Genomic DNA, 24,386 nt, shown 5'->3' on the forward strand with positions numbered 1-24,386 from the left:
GCCATTAAAAGAGAGTAAAGCTTAATAGCATTTAAAATATGCTTTTGGGAGATGGAAAAAGATAGTAAGAATAATGTCTGTCTTGTGATGAAAATGGGAATTGGGTAGAATTAATTTCATTAGATTGCCATTTGTGTGGACTAGTGTAGCACCTTTCAACAATCAGTGCTTGACTGGTATTCAGTTAAAGTAATACTAAAGCTTAGTCCCCCCCCCCCCCTAAAAAACAAACCTTATACTTACCTGCTATGTACAGTGGTTTTGCACAGAGCAGCCCCAATCTCTTCTTTTCGGGTCCCTCGTTGGCACTTAAAACAGCGTGTCCTTGATTCATACAGAGCTGTTCTCTGTTCACTCACAGCTGTAAAAAAAAAAAAAAAAGCCTCCGGCAAATGTTTATCAATTGTTAAGACTGCAAGATAACTATAAACATAATGTTTTACAATGTATAATTTCGTCCTTTTAGATCAAAGGAATAAACTTCCATCTGTAAAGTAGGGCAGTTTAACATCTTAAAGCGGAGTTCCACCCATTTTTAATAGGTTCGAATACATAGATCTATGTAATCACCTTTAAAATGGCTTTTACCAATGGAAACTTTTTTTTTTTTCTAGTAAATACCTTAATTTCTGCTTTATTCCTCCTCTCCTCACTTCCGGGTCCGATCGGCGATGACGTCATTCGGCGATTCGCAGTGCGTGCTGGGATGTATTCTATTCCAGAATTCTCGCAGGAGCTGAGCTTACTGAGCCGTGCCTGCCCCGCCTCCGCCCCGCCCCCTCTCAGTGAGCTCAGTAAGGATATAATGATGTCAGTCCTCGCTCACTGAGAAGAGGCGGGGCAGAGAACGGCCTGAATACATTGCATAGAATACAACTCAATGAGAGGAGGCGGGGCAGGCACGGCTCAGTACAGCTCAGCTCCTGCGAGATTTCTGTAATAGAATACATCCCAGCACACACTGCGAATCGCCGAATGACGTCATTGCCGATCGGACCCGGAAGTGAGGAGAGGAGGAATAAAGCAGAAATTAAGGTATTTACTAGCAAAAAAAAAAAGTTTCCATTGGTAAAAGCCATTTTAAAGGGGATTACATAGATCTAAAGTTCCAAAAATGGGTGGAACTCCACTTTAAAGACTAATGGCCTGTACACACGATCCGAAAATCAGACGAAAAATACCGCTTTCGAAGCGATTGTACGATAAATTGGATCATTGGTACAGAGCTTTTTAGAGCCGATCATGACAGTTCAAGCGATATTATCCAATCAGATAAGCACAAAAATGTTTCTCGCGCGATACCAGATCGTACGATTTTCATTTAATCAGTGCAGTTGTCGTCCGAAAATACAATACACATATACTACAACACATTGTATCTGAATTTTTCTCCTGTCTTACGAGAATTTTTGTAACTTTAGTAACTTCTCCATTTGTCGTGGCTACACAACACAGAATAGGGTGATCTTTGTTTATTTTGTTTGGTTTTTTTTTTTAAGCTTTTTGTTATGAATGCCCATTGTGTTAAATATAAATACATGTGTATATAAATTTTTGTTTTATAAAGGTATGCCCTGATCTGCCAGCAATGTTTTTCTCATAATGGAATGGCACTTAAGGAAGAATTTGAATATATTGGTGAGTATTCTGTACCATTTTAATGGTGACTGCTTATTTACTGAAAATTATCCCGGGAGACGACGCACACACACAAACTTCAGCACACAACCGATGATTGACAGCCTTATCTGTACATGTTCCCAACGAGTGTGGAGGGAGTGTGTCCATTTTCTCCACTCAGCTCTCAGATTACACTCAGCACTCCCTGCTCTATGCTGTGGAGCTGTGATTTCAGATCCCTGGCCTCTGGAGCTCAGGATTTCTGTGTCAAATGTGTGCGTTAGGAGGCTGTAGAGGGAAGAGGGCTTCACATAAACAGGTACAGCTTATGTAGGACGATTTTTCATTTCTGTGTAATACTTGAGGCTAGTCACATCAGTAGGTATATGTAAGGGTACTAAACACAATTAAGGAATTTTTAAAAACCTTTTTTTTTGTAAATTTTTAAAAGCCTAGTTTCCTGCATCCTCACCTAGGTGAGGATAGCTTGCAAGGCAATCTTGTGCATGCACCAACACCATGGCATCTATAGGACATGGCAGAGACACAACGTGTGTCTGCCCATGTGCAGAATCACATAAAACTCTGCATAAGCAGAAAGCAGCAGGTTTCTGCCAGCCTGTCGGACCGAACAGAACAGTATGACATGTCTGCACATGCTTTCACGCAGTTATGCTCATGGGTTCATGCTCATGGGCAGATACCCTGCACGAAGTACCATAGACCTGGCAGAGACCCGGGATCCAGATCACATTTAATGTGCTTAATGCATCAGCATTGTTTTCTGGTTTCTACCAAACCTGTAGAACTTTTGCACATGTTTTTTTTTTCCCCAATATATAGATCCTAATTGTACAAACCCGAGGCAGAGTATTCATACACCATTGGTTATAGGCATGTACCTTTTTAAGGTGATTTGACAGTGGCAAAGCTTTAGAGGAAACACCCCTGTGTGCCTTCCCTATAACCCTACCCACTCCCAGAGTCCTCTGTTTTTGTGCTAGCATCTGAAGGTGATGGACCTTTTCTTCTTCATGGAGAAAATTGCCCCCATTGTTTTATTTCGTTTATCACTTTATTTTCCAATGCTTCGGTCAGGTTCTCAATTGTCTTCTAATGCCAGCAGTCTATCCCATCTGCCTAACCATGGTAAAGCCCTGGGAGCAGTACTCAGACAACATGCTGTGCGGAGGGAATGTAATGTTGCTTCAGGCACTGGATCTTGTATGGTTGCTCACTTGGAGCAAGATATTGTTAGCTGCAGGGTGCTATACCCAGTCCCTGAAGACTTTTGGCGACATGCCCACCATGATGGGCGAAGCCTGGGTTTTGTTTACAGTCCATGGTCATGGACATGTCACACCTCATCTCTAATCTTTACTGTAATAAGATGGCTGTATTGGGGTTGTATTTACCCCTTGGTGTAAACTTTTTAAACTTGGTGTTAAGTCAACCACACAGAGCTCAGTCTTAGTTGGATAACTAGGTGTTAACCTCACACCACTGGTCACACACTTTACCGCCACTTCTGCCTAGAGCACTTATAAGGTACTCAGGCTCTTCCCACCCTTTTTCTACTAGGATTCGTTACAGGAGGATCTTCACCTAGTTTACCACCTACTCCTTACATACACGCTTTCCTTATACCATGCACCCAAATTTTGCACCCAAGTGAATACCCTCACTTGTAGCTATAGCAGAGACCAGATGAAAGGGAGTCAATGCAAAATTGCAGACGAATATTCGCTCTGCCCAAGGCCTAAACAAGCCCTCAAAGTGACAAAGCATCCCTTGCACCAAGAGCAAGAACTGGCTCCAGCATCAGTCTCCGCATTCAATTCTAGCTCTATTTCAGGCATGCAACAAGCAAATTATACAACTAAAGCAGAATTCTCTGCATCTGTCACATTTCTTAAGTCAGATTGACATTGGTAGTCCTTTGTCCAGGTCCCAAAAATGCTCTTCTCCTACTCCTGTCATGGACATGTCACACCTTATCTCTAATCTTTACTGTAATAAGGTGGCTGTGTTTGGGTTGGAGTCAGATCTAGAGGAATGTCTAGATGACTCAGACAAAGAAGGGAATGAAGGAGATGATGGGGAGGTAGTACTGGTGAAAGCTGCAAAAGATTTTTCTTCCCCAGTTTGTCATATTTAAGAAGCTTTAAGCAACATGCTTGCTAATAATGAAAAGCTCATTGCCTCTGTCTGCAAAAGCCCCAACATTGTGTAATCTGGCTCTTCATCCCAGCAGGCCCCTTTGGTTAAAAAGAAACCTGCAACATCCCTCAAAACATTCCCTGTTCATGAACAGACTATGCAGTCTATGATGTTTGGAATTCTCCTGAAAGAATTTTTACACCCCAAAAATCTTTGCTGAACTCTAGAATGGAAAAAAAGTCTTGCAAATAAGTGAGCTATTCCTGTAGTTCCTGCCATCTGTCGTAAACCAACTTAAATGTTTATTTTAATGATATATTCTTCCTTTCAATGTTTTATTTATTATTTCTACATATAGAAAATTTGAGACTCTTCTGAAGATTCTCTTTATTCTTGCAGGGCCCAACTCTGCAACCAGCTCTTGCTGCATTTTCTTTGTCAAACGGCTGGTAACTGTATTAGTACAATGAATAACCAACATGACCCTTTTATTTCAGGATTGTCCTGTTACACAGCAATTACAACAGTTGTCTTCTGCTCTACGTTTCTAAGTAGATGCCCTATAAAAAGTCATTAAACACATTTCCAGAATGGCTCTTTGGTTCTGACTTAAAGCTTGGACAGCTGAAGCTGCCTGTAAAAAGTGCCTTGCATGTAGGCCTTTTCAAGAAAAATGTCTGGTGGGACACTTGACCAATTTAAAGTGGTTCTAAAGGCAGAAGGCTTTTTAACTTAATGCGTTTTATGTGCAGCTTCCTCCACAGCCCCTTATTGTTTGAGCCCTATGTCCATCCAGTGCTGTGCACGAGAGCATTGTCTCTGCTCTCTCCTCACTGGCCCAGAAGCAGCAGAGGATACCATTGGCTCCTGCTGCTTTCAAACAGCCATTGAGGAGGGAGCAGGTGCGGGCTAAGCCATGCTGTATCAATGGACACACAGCGTGTGGATCAAGAGTGAGCCACATGTAGCTTACTATGGGGGGCACTCAGCGTAGATAGGGGTAGCCAGGAGTGTCGGTGGAGGACCCGAAAAGAGGAGCACTTCGGAGCTGTTCATGCAAACCATTGCACAGAACAGGTAAATATACAGTCTTTTCTCTCTCTTTCTCTCTCCACCAGATTGGTGCAAGTTTTCTGGGCATTGTGACACCAAGCCTCTGTAGCCCAGATGTGTAAGATCACCGTCTGGTTTTCTGTTTTTACTTTTTTCAACGTTTTTTTTTTACCAGGTTGGCAGTAGAGGACATAGCCCACCCTCTCTTCCATTCTTTGGTTTATTCTCCATTGCTTACTACAGAACTGAGGCATCATGGGTCGGAGAATGGTGGTGTCCAGGGGACGTGTCCTCTAAAGTCTCCTCTAAGGCCAGTGTTCCTATTGCATGAAGGTGTACCCTCCCCCCCCCCCCATGTAACCCATTGTATGTGAATACTCTGCCTGTGTTCTGTACTGTAATCCTATTTAAAATATTCCTTTTATTATTTTGGATGCCTTTATTGGTTTGTTTTACACACAGACCAATCTTACAGCAAAAATGATCCCAATATGGGTGGCGACAAACTATTGCACCATCAGGTGTGCTTTTGTACTTGTGGTAAGTTTAAAAAAAAAAAAGTAAATTACATATGTAAGACTGTATCCGTTTGTTCTAGCCCTTGCCATTGCCACTTGGATAGCTTGGTCTGCATGTATATGTAGAGAAAATATAAATAAAGGCATGTGAAATGTAAAAATTATACTGAATACTGGTATAACAAGTATTTACAGCACACAGCTAAACAAAATGTTTCTAGCTTTTTGTTTTGTTTCTGTACACTATCATGGAATGTCAGCTTCTTAAATACTTCTGTTTTCGCTCTAGCTTTTAGATGTGCTTACTGCTATTTCCTTAACCCTGCAAGAAAAACACGACCACAAGCACCACGGCTTCAAGAGCTGAGCCTAGAGAGAAGGCCAAAAATGGAGTCACAGGATTCTGCTAGCACTATGCAGGTTGCCTCAGATGAGCTTGAAAAAAAACCTTCCTCAGGTTTGATAATATAATCAGTTTTACTGTTAAATTAACTTTCTGCCATTTCAATTCTCCTTTTACAGTTCTGTTTAATTTTCTGTTTTGCATTTTGGTGTGAATTCCTGTTTTTAGGGTGGATTCACCCTCCCACTTCTGGTTTTCCTATTGGATCCCAACACTACCAACATGTAGCACTACTAGTTAGTCTGTCTTCTGTGCGGCCGCCCCTAAACCCCGGACAATCTTGTATTGAGGGAATAGTCAGAGTCAAACACTGACTGGCAAGTGCAGTCAGTCCAGAGCCAACCTATTGATTGGATTGTGTGTATGACCTCTTCTCTATAGCCATATTCCAGTGTTTTTCTTCCTCAATTTCTGATTATCTTCACCCAGGCTCAGACTCTACAGCCCAGGAGCTTTTCAACTCTGCACTTCTGCATGAGAGTTCTGGACCTGATGGCTGCCTACCTCAAGGCAGTTCTATTTGCTCAGTTCCACTCCAGGCACCTACATCACAACATTCGGTTATTCTGAGACAAAATGGTTAATTCGTTCTAGACAAGTTGCCTCGTCTGCCACTGAAGGCCAGGTTAGGCTCATTAATCCAGTTATGGAGTTAGGATCTTCCAAGACAGTAAGAATGATTTCCCAAACAATGCCAGCCTAAAGAGCAAGACAGTCCTAGACACCTTGTTGGTGCAGAGGACTCAGTCATCAAAGGATTATTGTCTCCGGATTTAACATCCTGAAGCTCCTAGTAAACTTGGTTGTCCTTTTAATGTTGGACATCCAGATTAGGTTTTCTGGTCAGGGTTGAGGTTTATTTCCAGATATAGAGATTCCCTGGTAGAAGCAATGGGTGCTCTGGTGACTGTGAAATCAATATAACTCAAATATTTGCCTTCCCTCCTATTAAACGTTTCTAGTCTACCCTATAGGCTTGTGATGGGAGGACATTCCCAGTGTTCCCCACAGCTCCAAACTAACCAAGGCAGATGTAGTACTGCAACCTGAATACACTTCCATCAGAATTTCAGTGGGCTCTTCCTGATTAAAGGCCCGTACACACGATAAAAAATCTGAAGGGAAAATTCGTCTAACGACCGATCTGCCGATTTTCGGATTGTTAGTATGGTGCTTTCGGCAGCCAACTCTGACTTTTCGGCTGACAAAATCCTGATGTGCAGGCTATAAAATGTTTGTTGTCCGTAATACAATGTCCGATTTTCATCTCCATTAGTACAGATTTCGACGGAAAACAATCTTAAGCGCAAGACTAGGCATGCTCAGAGATGAAAGAACACACACAAAGCAATCCAACACATAACATCACTTCTGAAGTAGAATTCTGTTGTACGGGAAAATTCGTATGAAAATAACCTCTTCACTTTCCACATCAGACTAGCATGCCACAGAAAACGGACGACATATCGTTCGATTATCTTATCGTGTGTACGGGGCTTAACTGGATGTCCCAGTGACTGGTTTTCTACCTTGCTTCACAGTCCCTGACTTTAATTGCACAGGTGTTAGAGCCCAGGTCTTGAGAGACAGGCAATCCTCTGACTTGGTAATTCCTGTGCGATTATAAGCTGTGAAATCCAGCCCACCCCCCACCCTTTTGGCACATGGAACGCTTATTTTAGCTAATGTGAGAGACTATATTACTCCAAGAAATGCTCTTGGTTGCATCCTCCTTGCCTTTCTGCTCTCGGCATCATCTCTACATTGCAATCTTACTTTAGACTGCTAGCCTTCCTTTTATTGAACAAGACATTTGTAAAGGGTGTAGCCCCTCAGTATAACCTGTGAATCTGTGGGACTTTGGTTTATGCAAGCTCTTTAACCACTTCAAGACTGAGCCTATTTTTGACCCCTTTTGTTTACAAGTTAAAATCAGTATTTTTTGCTAGAAAACTACTTGGAACCCCCAAACATTATATATATATATATATATATATATATATATATATATATATATATATATATATTAGCAAAGACTCTGGGGAATAAAATGGCGGTCATTGCAATATTTTATGTCAGTGGTATTTGCGCAGCGGTCTTTCAAACTCCATTTTTTTTTTTAAAGATTACAAAAAATCACATTTCATTGCATTTAAAAAAACGAAACAGTAAAGTTAGCCCATTTTTTTTGTATATTGTGAAAGATGTCATGCCGAGTAAATAGATACCCAACATGTTACGGTTTAAAATTGTGCACACCCGTGGAATGGCTGCAATTTACGGTCAATAAAAATCTCCATAGGCGACGCTTTAAAATGTTTCAATTGTTACCAGTTAAGAGTTGGTGTTTTTTTTTTTCCATTATTGCTCACGCTCTGACGATCGTGGCGATACCTCACGTGTGCTTTGAGCAGCGATTTCATTTGCAGCGCGACTTCCGTATAAGTTTTTTTCTTTCTTGCGCGAGCTCATGGGGGGCAGCAAAAAAAATTTTTCTCTTACGTCCTCCGACAGTCGCCGCCTCCTTAAGTCTCCTGCATCACCACTCCCAACTCAGTTTTAATCTGCCTAGCGTCAGGAATAGTCAGGCTTCCCTTGTGCTGGGGCTTCAGTCTCAGCCTTCATAATCTTTTATTTGATTTTCTTTGAAAATGTCAGTTTTTTCTTTTACTTTGCTAGCTGTTTATTTTGTCAGCTTCTAGTGTTAGTTTTCTCTTCGGATGAAGATGGATCATGCAGTGCTGGGATTCGGACTGACCGCCCTGGTTCTCCAGAGCAAAATGGTCAGATGGACCCCCAGCCCGCCATCGAGCGTTCGGCTATGGTTCGCCCTGGCATTATGAACGACCCATCCCTGTTCGCTACAGGGATACAGCCGTGAGGTAGCTACCTCACAGGACTCGTCTGCGGTGCTGCAGCCTCATGTCCCTGGCTCACGGCACTCCCTGTCAGATGAGGACAGAGGTTTTTCCGTGCATAGAGGCTCCCCACGCCATCTGGTACAGTTAAGTACTTTCTCTGTGGGGCCTCTGTTTGGGGTGGCAGTCTGTGTTGCTGTGTGTTCCCCGTGTCTGTGCCTGTGTGACTCCCGGTGCGATCCCTGCGGGGATCGCTTGTGCAAATATTGTATGTTGCCTGGGGGTCCTTGTCCCTGTGTCACTTAGGTGCATTGTTGGGGGTGCAGACGTTCATGTTTGTGCGGCGACCGCAGCGCTGCATTTTCGCGCGGTCCACCATCTTTACTATGGGCACACATGTGTAGCTCCTCTGGGGCGATCCTGCATGTTATTTTGGCGCCATCCGCCACCATTTTGTGGGCGGTGGAACGATTGGTCCGGCCACATGTCGGTGGCCATCTTAGCGTAGCCTTCAATGCATCCCTATGGTGCAGCCATTTTCCCAGGGTCTGGCATATAGTCCAGCCCTCTCCAGCAGCACTTCCTTTCCATCAGCAGCAAGGACACCGGTTGCAACGCTCTGCGGGCTCTGCAGGTTATCACTCTCAATTTCCCTCTGTGCTATCGCTTCTGGCTCAGTTTCTTTTCTCCTTTGGGGGTCTTTTATCACTGTAGCAGTAGCGGTGGGCTGCGCACACCGCAGCGTTTTTAAAGGGGACAGTACATTGTTTTGCACTGTAGTTTGTTCTGATAACTTGAGCAATGGATTCTCAGGAAAGCAAGTTTCCTCCAGCTTTAGTGGGGGGACCCAGTTCTCCTGTGGCCCCGCTGCGTCCCGATCTGGCTGCTGTGGCAAATATGGAAATGCTGATGTCTGAACGGGCTGCGAGAAAGAGTCCCAGGTTGTCTCTCTCTTCTGATTCAGATGGGGATATGGCTGCTGCTGCGAGTGTGCCCTTTTCAGGGTCCCGCTCATTCTTGGACCCCCCAGGGTCTCAGGGGGAGGCTGAGTTGGAAGGGGTTGATACCTCCTCCCCGGGGTCGCCTGAAGAACGGGCGACCATAGATGAGTTGATTGTGTCTGTTAAGGACACCTTACATTTAGAGGATGAGCCCTGTCCTCCGGGCGTTGTGTCCCCATTTGGGACGCACAGGACCCGCAAGTCTGCGCAGGTTTTTCCCTGCCCAGAGGAATTCCATGACACTGTTAATGATCAGTGGCGCACATTGAAACGTCCATTCCGGGTACCTAGTCGGTTCACATTGCTTTATCCTTTTGATCCGGCTACGGAATCATGATGGTGTGAGCCTCCACAGGTAGATCACACTGTGGCCGTGTTGAACAAGGCTACCTTGGTTCCTACTGGTGATACCCCGGTTTTCCGGGATCCCACGGACCGGCGGTTGGAGTCCCTAGCTCGCCATTCCTATACGGTGGTGGGTTCGTTGCTCAAACCTGTTTTCGCGTCCGTTCTGGTGGCTCAGGCGGTGGCTGATTGGACTAAGATGCTTAGGCGCAATCTCGTGTCTGATGGTGTTCCACCTGCCCAGCTGAAATTGGTGGATCAGATCCACCAAGGAGTCATGTACGTGTGTGATGCAGCCTTGACCAAGGCCCCCTTAGTGGCTTGCCTCTCTAGTGTCGCGGAGCTTCACCGGCGACTGCTATGGCTGGAGAGCTGGTCGGCCGACCGGTCATCAAGGGAAACTGTTGCTGATTTTCCCTATGCTGGCTCTCGCCTTTTTTGGCCTCGGTGGCCCAGGTGTGCAACGCGGCGACTTGGTCGTCGGTGCACACCTTTTCCAAATTCTACAAAGTAGATGTTCTGGCATCAGCTGATGCTTCTTTTGGCCGCAAAGTTCTCAGTGCAGCAGTGCCATGATGGACCCTTGATTTTTTTTTTTTTGGGTCCCTGGCTGTTGGCATTTGCTTTCCTGGGCTGTTGCTCCTGTTGAGCATTGTTTTTTTTTTTTCTGTTGCCCAGTTTGGTTCTCTTACGTTGCATGTAAGATTCCTTTCTCTGATGTGGGTACTGCGTTGCCTTTTCTACAGTTGCGTCTCCCACCCCTCATGTTTATACTGCTTTGGGACATCCCAACAGTGATGACTTAGAGGAGGCGGCGACTGTCGGACGTAAGAGAAAACGGAATTTTTGTAAAATCTTACCTGTAAAATTCCTTTCTCTGAGTCCTCCGACAGTCGCCGCCCCCGCCCCTCTTTTTGGGGTTCTTATTACCTACTGCTATGCTACCATACTGAATTGGGAGTGGTGATGCAGGGGGGTATTGACCAGATGGGACAGCCCCCATGGGTGTGTATATGCTAATGCCTTTTGTCTTTGGACTAAGTCTATATGCCTAGCTATTCCTGCGGATGGGAAGTTAATACCCAACAGTAATGACTTAGAGGAGGCGGCGACTGTCAGAGGACTCAGAGAAAGGAATTTTACAGGTAAGATTTTACAAAAATTCAGTTTTTTTCCTATTTTATTTTTTTTACGCAGGTTTAAAAAAAAAAAAAAAAAAAAAATCTGATCACTTTTTATTGCTGTCACAAGCAATGTAAACATCCCTTGTGACTGCAATATGCAGTAACAGGTACTCTTTATGGAGGGATCGGGGTCTAAAAGACCCTAGACCCCTCCACTACACTTCCATGTATTTAAAACGCCGAAAACGGCATTTTTGAATATTCATTTTTTGAAACTGCCGCCTTTAGCAGCCGAGTAACCTGGATGTGACGTTATGCACGCCACATCCGAGTTACATCATTGGAGACCCGATCTAAGCCACGCCGGCTGGTTGCTCGGGTCTCCCGGTGGGATGGGAGACCTGGGCAGAGCCGCGGGAGGGGGGGGACGTCCCCGGTCCCCGGGGTAACGATTGAGCCGCATCGGTCGTTACCACTGGCTCTAAACAACCGTACCGGGATGATGCCTAGAGGCATCATCCTGGTACAACAACTTAGTCAGCTGACGTAGGCCTACGTCAGTTTGCGTTAAGTGGTTAAAGAATGCTTTTTCAACCCGTCAGGGATATGCACTGCTCTCCGCTAAACACAAGGTTGCTTTCCTTTTGCCCATCGCCTCAGTAAAGGCGCGTACACACGTGCAGATTGTCGGCCGAAAAGATTCGGCCGATTTTCGGCTTGTTTGTATGATGCTTCCGACAGCCGACAGCGCACTTTCGGCCGAACAGAATCTGTCCTGCAAGCAATAAAATTTTTGTATGCCGACACCAGAACGGCTGATTGTTCGCCAGTCAGTACAGAATTTGACCGACAGATAGCAGATTTGCAAGACTGGGCATGCTCAGAAAAGAAAAAACACAGGGAAAGTTGACCATCACATGACATCACTTCTGCAGTCGGCGGACAAAATTCGTGTGCAGTCTTTTGCACTTTTCAGCGGACAGAACAGCCCGGGGACAAAAGACCAACGATCGGTACGTGTGTACGGGGCTTAAGGCATGTCTGAATTGGCAGCCTTGTGCTGTGAATAACTTTATTTGGTCTTGCATGAGGATGTGGTGATGATGAGGCCTAGAGCCTCCTTCCTTCCTAAGGCAGTTTTGGCTCTTCACCTTAACCAGAACACTGTTCTTCAATCTCAGTCTGGCTCCAGTACAGCAGAGGGAAATTTCCCTTCACTGCGTAAATGTAGTTTGTGCGGTGTGGATTTTCCTTTTAACCACTTCTATTATAACCACTTTGTCATGACTGATGGTCTTCTGTTCACATGTTCTCCATGTTTTAGCAGATGGCTGATAGGCCTTATCAAATGCTAGTTTTGGGCATAAGGGCCTTTAAGCAAGGGATTGGGTACTCAACTGTTTTTCCTAACTTTAGGCAATATAGGAATTCGACCTCTAGGAAGGCCTGTTATCACACCTGGAAGGCTTACTTTGCATGGTGGAACCATGGAAGTTTCATCCCTGAGGATACTCCATAAGAAGTATTCTGTAATTTCTCCAGTCCCCTGGCCACTTATTTCTCATAGTTCCCTCTGTTTGTTCACCAGTCTTACCATAGGAACCTAATTTAGTCCCCTTCTTTCTACTCTACAGATTCAGCCTCTCTGGTCCTCTGTTCACAGATGTAAGTTTTACCAGGCAGATGTTCAAGGTTCTACAAGCACCTTTTTGGAGTTTGGGAATCGGTTTCCCTTATTTTGGGCCCATTGGCATTATTTGTTGTGTTGCCCAACTCGTTTTTGTATTGCTTAGGGATGTCCCATGGCCTGCATATTGTACAATTGAGGATTTTTGACTTTCCTATAAAATCGGTTTCTTGTGTAATGATAGCTTTAGATGATGTCCTGTGAATTGTTTTGTCTTAGATGAATTAGAAGAAGAGACTCCCAGTCCTATAGAAGCAGAGGATAATGTAGAAGATGAAGAGGCTCCATGCCCCGACGACTTGCCTGATAATGCAGAAACTGATGAAACCCCAGAAAATGCAACAAAGGCACCAACAAATGCCAACGCAAATGAAAGTGAAGAATCTTTTATGGAAACAGAGTAAATGTCATATGTGCCTTCGTTGGATTATGGCAGCTTACTTCTCACAAGTTGATTCTAGTGGGATCCCATGATTTACACACCATTTGAAAGTCATCTTAGCTTTGCTCACTACCAGAATTTTGTGCCACATTTATGAAATGTACTGCCGTATAGCACTTAGGGATTTATACTTGACATTAAACCACCTTGTCCTGCTAGGGTTGGCCTAGGTGTGCTGCTGGCACAATCATCTAGCATGGAGAAAATGTACACAGTTTTTTTATTTTTCTTTGAGTATTTTTAAGGTAACAAGTTTTCAGGTTTATTTATTTTTACATACTGTAGTGGAAATGCTGGGAAATTTAGTTAAAAGGATTTTGTACCAGGGATATATTTTAAATTGCAAATGTATGTGAAATGTCTGGTTGGAAACATGGACCACCATTCTAGAAAAGTGTGCGCAAACACTTCCAAGCAAAATGTATTTTATTAATGGAGAACACTTAACAGTATTTATAATGTAGATTCAGCAGAAAATGTCTAAATGTCATTCTGGGACCGTACAAACCAGCTACATGTATTTGCAGTTTGATTCATGTTTACACAATGTAACATAGGAGGAGCTTTTATTGTACTTGAATACTGAACTATATTTATACTTGTGCAATGATGGTTCAGGAGTCAGTTGTTGTGCCTTGTGTGTTTTTTGTGTTACTTGTAAATAAAGTCTGCTTTATTTAGCATGTGTTGAATATCATTTAAACCATTTTCTGTGTTTTTAGCATAATAATAATTTAAGATTTTTCAACTTTAGCTTTAAAGTGCACCTGTAACTGTTTCAGCCACAGAAAGGCAATAAATGCAGGATTCTGCACATGCACTTGATCTGTAACTTACCTGGCTTTCTAGAAAAAATGGCTGTTGTATTGTGGAAAAAAACAACCAGGTCTCTCCCTGATTATGGTTATAGTCTATAGGCAGAAGAGAACGGTTCAAACTAAAAGTATAATGAAAGACCAAAAAAAAAAAATCTGCGCTTCGATAAAAACAAAGGCCTTCCGCACCAATGGTTTGATTGCATATGAATAAAATATAAAAAGTACAAGGGGTCAGCGCCAAAAAAATCATTAATACTCTATGAAGTTTTAAAAAGTTGTAAAGTCAGAAGGTTTTTTTTCTTAATGCATTAGGAAAAAAAAGCCTTCTGTGTAGCAGCCTCCCCAGCACCCCTTAATAGTTACCTGAGCCCCATCTCTATCCAGCGATGTCCACGAGTCCCTTAGCCAAGCAGGAGGGAGAGTCCCAGGACGGCCAAGTTACAGCCGCAGCGCCATTGGCTCCCGTGGCTGTCAAGTCAGTGAACCATTATGAGAGAGAGGGGGTGGGGCCAAACAGCAGCTGGGCATCTGAAAGGACCCACGGAGCTGCAGCGCCGTGCGGCTGCCCTCATAGCAAGCTGCTTGCTGTGGGGGGCACTTAAAGAAGGGCGGGACCTGAGAGGAGGATCCGGGCTGCTTAGTGCAAAACCAAATTCACAGGGGTAAGCAGTAGTAGTAGTATTCAGGATTTATATAGCGACAACAGTTTACGCAGCACTTTAGAACAAGTTTGTTGTTTTTTTACAAGACTTTACCAATGACCTAGGCAGAGGAAGATGGAAAGTCCTAAATGATTTCAGGGACTTAGGAGCTAAGTTGAGAACTAGGACCTCCAAGGTAGTATTTTCAGAAATACTACCTGTACCTCAAGCCACACCAGAGAGGCAGCGGGAGATTAGGGAAGTTAACAAGTGGCTGAGGAGCTGGTGTAGTAAGGAGTGTTTCGGGTTCCTGGAGAACTGGGCCGACTTCTCAGTCGGCTACCGGCTCTTTGGTAGGGATGGATTGCACCTAAATGGGGAGGGTGCAACCGTACTGGGTGAGAAGATGGCCGAAAAGTTAGAGGGGCTTTTAAACTAGGTGATGGGAGGGAGGGTACAGATGTAGAATTAGCCAGTGGAAAGCAAGATTCAGAGGGCAGAAATGGGGACGTTAGCGGTAGGGTGTTCGGAGCTCCTAAACCCAGGGTGATTATGGGGAAAAAATCAAGAGAGCAGCCTAAAAGCATCAAATGAGGATATATGTAACCGGTCAAAATTACGAGGCTTGTATACCAATGCCAGAAGCCTGGCTAACAAGATGGGAGAGCTAGAGCTGCTGATTGAGGAGGACTTAGATTTTGTGGGGGTAACAGACTTGGTTTGACAGCTCTCATGACTGGATGGCGACCATTCAGAGGTATTCCCTTTATCGCAGAGATAGAGAAGGTAAAAAAGGGGGAGGGGTATGTCTGTATATTAAGAACAGTATACAGGTAAATATGAGGGATGATATTAATAAAGGAGCTATGGACGAGGCAGAATCCCTATGGGTAGAACTTCAAAAGGAAGGCACTGTGGGGAAGGTAATATTGGTCGTATGCTATAGGCCCCCCAACCAGAGGGAGGAGGGGGAGGCGAACCTCCTTTTACAGATAGGATTGGCAGCAAGGATGGGAAATGTCATTATAATGGGGGACTTTAATTATCCAGATATAGACTGGGCAGAAGGAACCGCACATTCAGCCAAGGTTCGGCAGTTTCTAAATGTTTTGCAGGACAATTTCATGGGTCAGATGGGGAATGCACCGACAAACAATGCGATACTTGACCTCAGGGCCGTCTTTAATATAGATTGGACCCTGGGCAAACATTTTCTTGGGCCCCCCTGCCCCTGCAATCACAGTACCCCTTATCACATCACAGCGCCCCGTTACATTACAGCCATTTTCACATCACAGTGGCCATTTACACATCATGGTGCTCCTTATTACAGTGCCCAATTATACTTATCACACTTCTACTTTGACATCTAGGCGTCACGGGTGGAATCTCCTCGATTCTGCCTGCAATCCCAAATCTCCGCAAATCATGGGATGCCGTTGTGATCCCCATCACTTTTAAGTGCACCCCGATTGCGGCGCAATTTTGCCGCGATTGTCATCCGACGAATCACGGTAAAATCGCGCAAACAGAATCGCAGTATGCCTAGTGCCAAAAAGAACTTCTTTTGGGCGACAGTCGTACCACAATTCTGTTTGCGTGAATTTACTGTGAATCGTCGGGTGACAATCGTGGCAAAATTGTGCCACAATCGGGCTGCCATTAAAAGTGATGGGGATCACAAGGGCATTCAGCGATTTGGGATTGCAGGCAGAATGGTGATTCGGCGACTGTGATTCGGGACGCCTGTAAAAGGAGCCTTACAGATTACAGTACCGCTTATCACAAAGCCCCTTTATACATCACATTGCCCCTTTTCAAAGTGCACCAAACTGATAAAAATTGTTATTCAAAGTGTGACCGCGCTGAAAATTGGCCTGGGTAGGAGGGGGGGGGGGGGTAAAAGTGCCTGGTGCTGATGTTGTTATAACAGAAGAGACCCTAGTGGTCTCTTCTGTTATAAATGTCCCCCCTGCCTGCCAGCGATAATGTGATTTGAGTCACGCATACGCAGCTCGTATAACATTTAGAGAATGCTCTGTGTGCTGCGGCTATGTCATCCCCATGCACATGTGCAGGAGTGACGTCACTGCATCCTGTCCATTCAAGCGGTCAAAGATTGAGAACCCAGAAAGAAGACTGGGAGAAGAGAGATGTGCCATGAAGGACTCAGTTTGCAGGTACGTTTGTCATAATGTGCTAGTATACAGTGCATACTAGCACATTATGACAAACCAGCAGGGGGATCAGAGTTTATTTTTTTAAATTACTTTACTACTGCTTTAGGCCTGGTTCACATGTATGCAGATTGGCAGTCCACATTTGCACAGGCACAGTAGCCCATTCATTTAAATGGGAAGTCATACCTGCGGGAAAAAGGGGCATGCATCATTAATTTATAAAATGCAGTGGCTATGAAATTGCTGCTTTTGCGCCATGCGACTTTACCTGTGGTTCCTGTATACGCAAATGCACTGTTTTTTATGTGTGGTCCACGCATCTAAAAATGCAGCATGTTTGCTGGTGCAGGAACTGTAGGGAATTTGCATGGTCCAAATGCAGGGATTTCAAGGCCACTGCATTTTTAAAATGATGCATGCACCTTTTTTCTGCAGGAAACGCAGGCATGGCAGCCCATTCATTTGAAGGTCTGTGCCTGTGCAAACCTGCATACATGTCAACCAGGCCTAAAATAAGTCAATCAAGCAGTGAAATAGCCAGGATCAGGGAACCTGACAGGTAAATCACGAACAGGGCTGTGCTAAAGCAAAACCGTGCTGAATGAAGGGCGGGAGCACAGGAGCTGATTTCGTTACCTTTGCAAGTTAACCAGCAAAGTTGATATTAGTGTGTTTGTGTGGGGCAGAGGACACTACTGTGTGTGCAGTGGGGGGGTCTGAGGACACTACTGTGTGTGTGTGGGGGGGGGGGGGGGAGAGGACACTACTGTGTGTGTGTGTGGGGGGGGGGGGGAGAGGACACTACTGTGTGGGAGGGGGGGGGGGGTCTGAAGACACTACTGAGTGTGTGTGTGTGGTGGGGGGTCTGAGGACACTACTGTGTGTGGTGGGGGGAGAGGACACTGCTGTGTGTGTGAGGGGGGGTCTGAAGACACTGTGTGTGTGTGGGGGGGGGGGGTCTGAAGACACTGTGTGTGAGGGGGTTCTGAGGACACTACTGTGTGTGTGTGTGGGGGGGGGGGGGTCTGAGGACACTACTGTGTGTGAGGGGGGGGGGGGGTCTGAGGACACTACTGTGTGTGTGGGGGGGGGGTCTGAGGACACGTGTGTGGGGGGGGGGGGGGGTCTGAGGACACTATTGTGTGTGTGTGTGGGGTCTGAGGACACTATTGTGTGTGTGTGTGTGTGGGGTCTGAGGACACTATTGTGTGTGTGTGTGTGTGTGGGGTCTGAGGACACTATTGTGTGTGTGTGTGTGGGGTCTGAGGACACTACTGTGTGTGTGGAGGGGGGGGGGTTTGAGGACACTACAGTGTGTGGAGGGGGGGGTCTGGGGACACTACTGTGTGGGGGGGGGGGGGGGGGTCTGAGGACACTACTGTGTGGGGTGGGGGGTCTGAGGACACTACTGTGTGTGATGTGGGGGGGGGGGTCTGAGGACACTACTGTGTGTGTGAGGGGGGGGTCTGAGGACACTACTGTGTGTGTGAGGGGGGGTCTGAGGACACTACTGTGTGTGTGGGGGGGGGTCTGAGGACACTACTGTGTGTGTAAGGGGGGGGGGGTCTGAAGACGCTACTGTGCATGTGTGGTGGGGGGGAGAGGACACTGCTGTGTGTGTGTGGGGGGTCTGAAGACACTACTGTGTGTGGTGGGGGGAAGAGGACACTGCTGTGTGTGTGTGTGTTTGGGGGGGTCTGAAGACACTACTGTGCGTGTGTGAGGGGGGGGGGGTCTGAAGACACTACTGTGTGTGTGCGTGTGTGAGGGGGGGGGTCTGAAGACACTATGTGTGTGTGGTGGTGGGGGGGGGGAGAGGACACTACTGTGTGTGTGTGTGGGGGGGGGGGGGGGGTCTGAGGACACTAGTGTGTGTGTGTTTGTGTGTGTGGGGGGGAGAGGATACTGCTGTGTGAGGGGGGGTCTGAGGACACTACTGTGTGTGTGTGTGTGTGTGTGTGTGTGTGTGTGTGTGTGTGAGGGGGGGGGGGTCTGAAGAAACTACTGTGTGTGTGTGTGTGTGATGGGAGGGAGAGGACACTGCTGTGTGTGTGGGGGGGGGGGTCTGAGGACACTACTGTGTATGTGGTGGGGGGGAGAGGACACTACTGTGTGTGTGGTGGGGGGGGGGGGTCTGAGGTCACTGCTGTGTGTGGTGGGGGGTCTGAGGACACTACTGTGTGTGTGGGGGGGGGGCAGATGACACTATATGTGTATGTGTGAGGGGAGGAGGGGGAGAGAAGATCTCAGCACATGCTGTGTGCTCTCTAATGAACACAGCCAGGTCAGGTCACTACATAATATGGGGAGCCAGGGGAGGAGAAAGACCTACCTGATCCTAGGCAGATCACCGTCTGTGGGTTGCTGGGCTCACACCGGTGCTGTTGGCTGCCGCAGCACTCTGACATCGGCTCCATTACACAATCCTTCCCTGAGGCCTCCGATCTCAGGCAGCATGCATAGCAAGGGGTGGGGTCAGAGCTTCAGTGGAGCTCACGACCCCGCCTGCTCCTCCTTCCTTCAGAATTTTTTGTTATCACAGCACGCTGATGAGAGTGCACAGTGGATGATGGACACTCACTTGCAGCGCCAATGGAACTCCTGATTTGCGGGCAGCGCAGGCTTTAGGGGCAGTTGCTTTGGGCCCCAAAACAGTGACAGGGCCCTGGGCAGCTGCCCCATTTGCCCTGCGTTAAAGACGGCCCTGCTTGACCTACTGATTACCAACAATACAGACCTGCTCACGGATATAGAAATATGGGACAACTTGGGAAACAGTGACCATAGGTCAATTAGTTTCAGTATTAATTATAGTAATAGTAAACACAAGGGCAATATAAGGACACTGAATTTCAAAAGAGCCAATTTCCCAAAACTGTGCTCTCTGCTAGAAAATATCAAATGGGATAGAACCCTGGGAACAAAGAACACGGAGGAAAAATGGGAGTGCTTCAAAAGCATACTTAACAAAGGGATTGACCAGTGCATTCCAAAGGGAAATACATTTAAAAGAGCAAAACTAAACCCTGGGTGGCTAAACTCCAACATAAAAATGCATATTAATGCTAAAGAAAAGGCCTTCAAAAAATACAAGACTGAGGGGTCATTGGCAGCATTCAAGCATTACAAAGAGTGTAATAAGAAATGTAAAGACTAAATCAGGGTGTCTAAAATAGAATACGAGAGACCTATAGCGGAGGAGAGTAAAAATAACCCCAAGAATTTCTTTAAGTATATAAACGGTAAGAAAGCGAGGCCAGAACACATTGGCCCCATAAAAGACAATAAGGGAGTTTTGGCCACAGAGGACAGGGAAAAGGCGGTAGTGGTAAATAATTTCTTCTCTTCAGTCTTCACAAAAGAATTGGGGGGCTACACTAACCCAGCTTGTAAGGCCAAACTAAACAACACACCTCGCGAAATACCGCCATGGCTAACAGAAGATAGACTTCGAACTAAACTAGAGAAACTTAACCTAAATAAATCACCGGGACTGGATGGCACTGAACTTATTCTCTCTGGAGAAGAGACGATTGAGGGGGGATATGATATCAATGTACAAATATTGTACTGGCAACCCTAGCATATGGAAAAACCTATTCAGAGAAAGGAAATACAATACGACACGTGGCCACTCACTAAAACTAGAGGAAAGGCGGTTTAACCTTAAAATACGCAGGGGGTTCTTCACTGTGAGAGCAGTAAGGATGTGGAATTCTCTTCCGCAAACAGTGGTATCAGCAGGGAGCATTAAGAGCTTCAAAAAACTATTAGATGGGCACCTTAAAGACCACAACATACAGGGGTATACAATGTACGGTTAACAGCAAACCCACACATCATAGGTTGAACTGGATGGACTGATGTCTTTTTTCAACCTCACTAACTATGTAACTATTTACAATCACTTTAGGAAGTCTATATAATCTGTTGATGAGAGGATAACCAGTATCAGTGGAAGAAAGTGTGATCTAATTGTCACCACTAAGTGAGAAAACCAATCTGCTTACCAGATTGTGTTGACCCTCAGATTATAGAGCGGTCAACACCAGCATGTGGAAACAAAGGCTGGATGGAAAAGTCAGCAGTCTCACTTTGCCAACCGTCTCTGCAGGCTGCTTCAAGAAGATGTACCTGAAAGGATCCCACTTCCAGCAAAAGATGCAGGGTAACCTCAAAAAGATACAAATTTTCAAAGATAGCCATGGCAAAAAGCGTGCATACGTCACATGGTCCTGTACTGACTTGAGCGTTTTGTCATAATCTGAGGATGTCGGATTATGGTGAAACACCTAAGATGTTTGGCCTCTGTACAGTCTCTCCTCTGTTGCTAAATGAATACTGTCTAAATGCTATGCAGAGGCATGGAGATGGGAGTCTACTGGTTTCCTTTTTAAAGTGGACACTAAAAAACTGATGATGCTGTTTTTGGTGGACATGTGTAGTGTTTACAGATGGAGTATTAATATTATACAGGATTTATATAGTGCCAACAGTTTGCACAGCGCTTTACAATAGAGGGAAGACAATACAGTTACAATACAATTCAGTACAGGAGAAATTGGAGGGCTCTGCTCATTAGAGCTTATAATCTAGAAGGGAGGGTCAAGTGAAACAAAAGGCAATAATGGGGGGGTGAGCTGATGGAGAAAATGGAAGTACGGTTGTTGGGTGTGGGTAGGATAGGCTTCTCTGCAGAGGAGGGTTTTCAGGGATCATCTAAAAGCTAATAGAGTAGGAGATAATCGGACAGATTGGGGTAAGGAGTTCCATAGGATTGCAGAGGCTCTTGAAAAGTCCTGGAGGCGAGCATGGGAGGAGCTGACAAGGGAACTAGAGAGCAGGAGGTTTTTAGAGGAACGAAGAGCGATTAGGTTGATATTTGGAGACTAGGCTAGTGATGTAGCTGGGGGCTAAACTTTGGATGGCTTTGTATAGATGTTAGTATTTTGAATTTAATTTGGGTGAGCGGAAGCCAGTGGAGGGATTGACAGAGAGGAGTAGCGGACACTGAGCGATTGGGAAGGTGGATGAGTCTGGCTGAATCATTCGTGATGGATTGAAGGGGGGATAGCCTATGTAGAGGTAAACCAATGAGAAGGGAATTGCAGTAGTTGAGGCGCGAGATGACCAGGGAGTGAACTAGCTTTGTGTCATTGGTTATAAAGGGGTGTATTTTGGAGATGTTACGGAGGTTGAGGCGGCAAGATTTGGACAGTGATTGGATGTGGGGCTTGAAGGAGAGTTCAGAGTCTAGGACTACACCTAGGACATTGGCATGTGGGGATGGGCTGATAGTTGTGCCATCGATTTTGACAGATCAGGGGAAGGGGCATGTGGTGGAGGAAAAAGTTTGATTTTGGAAAGATTGAGTTTGAGGAAGTGGTGTGACGTCCAGACTGATATATCTGCTAGTAAATTAGTGATACATGAGGAGACTGAGGGAGTGAGCTGAGGGGTGGATAAATATATTTGGGTATAGTCAGCATAGAGATGTTATTGGAAGCATTGGGAGGCTATCAGTTGACCCAGAGAGGAGGTGTAGATTGAAAATAGAGGTCCAAGAACAGAACCTTGGGGGACCCCAACAGAGAAAGGAAGAGGAGAGGAGGGAGTAGAATTAGAAGGAACGCTAAAGGTGAGGTTGAATAAGTAGGAAGATAACCAGTGAAGGGTACAGTCATGAAGACCAAAGGCGTGGAGTTTTTTGAGAAGAACAGTTTCTGGTGGAGTTTTGAGGCCAAAATCCAGACGGAAGGGGATCAAGAAGGCTATTTTTGGCAAGGTGGTCGCTCAGTCGGATGTAGACCAGACATTCAAGGAGTTTGGATAAAAAGGGGACCAAGGAGATAAGGCGTAGGTTAAGATTGGTTGGGTCCAGTGAGGGCTTTTTAACTGCTTGCCGACCGCCGCAAGTAGATTTACTGCGGCGGTCAGCCCCTGCCAGGCAGAGTGACGTTAATTAACGTCCCTAGCCTGGGAGGGTCTGGGGAGCGAGCGCGCGCCCGCGGAGGCGCGCTCCCGCGCGGTCACGCACCCCCCCGCGCGTGTGACCAGCGGACCCGATGTCCGCCGGCCACTCGGCAATCGTCGGGGGAAGAGGGAGAATGTCAGGCAGCTTGTGTAAACAAGCTGCCTGTCATTCTCCTCGCTGTAAAGACACTGATTACACGGATCTAGTATGTAGATCCGTTGATCAGTGTCCTTACAGCTAGAGCCACAGCCAATCACAGTAAGAATCACGCCCCTAGGGACACACACAGCCCCTCCCTCCCAAATAAAGTTAACCCCTTCACTGCCAGTGTATTTTTACAGTAACAGTGCATATGTATAGCACTGATTACTGTGGAAATGTCACTGGTAACCCCAAAAGTGTCAAAAATGTCAGTCAAGGGTCCGATCTGTCCGCCGCAATGTCGCAGTACCGCAAAAAAAATCGCAGATCGCCGCCATTACGCGTTAAAAAAAAAACAACAAAAATGACAAAAATCTTTCCCTTTGTTAGTAAACGCGATAACTTTTGCGCAAACCAATCAAAATACGCTTTTTGCGATTTTTTTTTTTACCAAACATAGGTAGGATAAAACAAATTGGCCAAAAATGTTAAAAAATTTTGATTTTTACATTTTTTTTGGGGGAATTTCATATAAAAAAATGTGAAAAATATTGCTATTTTTGCAAAATTGTCGCTCTTTTTTTGTTTATAGCGCGTGATCAAAAAATCGCACAGGTGATCAAATACCACCAAAAGAAAGCTCTGTTTGTGGGAAAAAAAGGACGTCAAATTCGTTTAGGTACAGCATCGCACGACCGCGCAATTGTCCGTTAAAGTCACGCAGTGCCGAATCGCAAAATACCCCCTGGTCTTTTAGCAGGAAAATCCTCCGGGGCTTAAGTGGTTAAGTATGGGGCTGACCTGTGCATGTTTTAGAGAGTTGGGGAAGATGCCAGAAGAGAGGGAGGGATTGAAGATGTGGGTTAGAGTGTAGAATAGAGCCAGAGGGTGAACGTAGCATTTGCGAGGTAACAGGATCCAGAGGGCAGGTGATTAGCAACCTCGTCTATAGTGGTGGGGTTGAATGAGGGAAGTAGTGATTGTACCTGTGGGCATGAAGTGTAACGCGTGGAAGGTATCTGATACAATTCGTGAGGAGATCTCTGCTGTTCAATCTTCCGTTGGAAGTGATTGGCGATCTCCTGGGCAGTGAGTTAGTGGGTGAAGGACAAAGTAGAAAAACTGAAGGTAGAGAAGAGTTGCCAGGGACAGGATGATACACTGTTAATGAGAGTGATTAAAATAGGTCTGCTTGGCAGTGTGGAGACTGGAATTGGTATTTTGGAGGGCAGACTTATTAGTTGAAATCTTTCTTGAGACCTAGTCTTATGTCATAGGCGCTCTAGAGCATGTCTATACTTTTTCAGACTTCTTGTGTTATTTGTTTGCCAAGGTTGAAGAGGTCGGGGCCTGATTTCTGTGTAGTGAGGGGGGGGGGGGGCAGTCTGTTCAAGGAGGCTGAAAGTGTAGCGTTGTAGACA

General features: G+C 45.6%; 1 protein-coding gene across 1 annotated transcript in view; it reads left to right on the top strand.

The window, feature by feature from the left end:
- Nucleotides 1–13,894, top strand: part of LNPK (lunapark, ER junction formation factor) — a 215,686-nt gene extending 201,792 nt beyond the window's left edge. The window contains exons 10-13 of the mRNA XM_082261778.1: nt 1,568–1,638; nt 5,641–5,808; nt 6,184–6,333; nt 12,989–13,894. Coding sequence (XP_082117904.1) covers nt 1,568–1,638; nt 5,641–5,808; nt 6,184–6,333; nt 12,989–13,173 — 574 coding nt within the window. The 3' untranslated portion in view covers nt 13,174–13,894. The remainder of the gene's footprint in view (nt 1–1,567; nt 1,639–5,640; nt 5,809–6,183; nt 6,334–12,988) is intronic.
- Nucleotides 13,895–24,386: the final 10,492 nt, after the last annotated feature.

The sequence above is a fragment of the Pelophylax lessonae genome (assembly GCF_965119305.1).
Source record: "Pelophylax lessonae genome assembly, chromosome: 6".
NCBI lineage: Eukaryota > Metazoa > Chordata > Amphibia > Anura > Ranidae > Pelophylax > Pelophylax lessonae.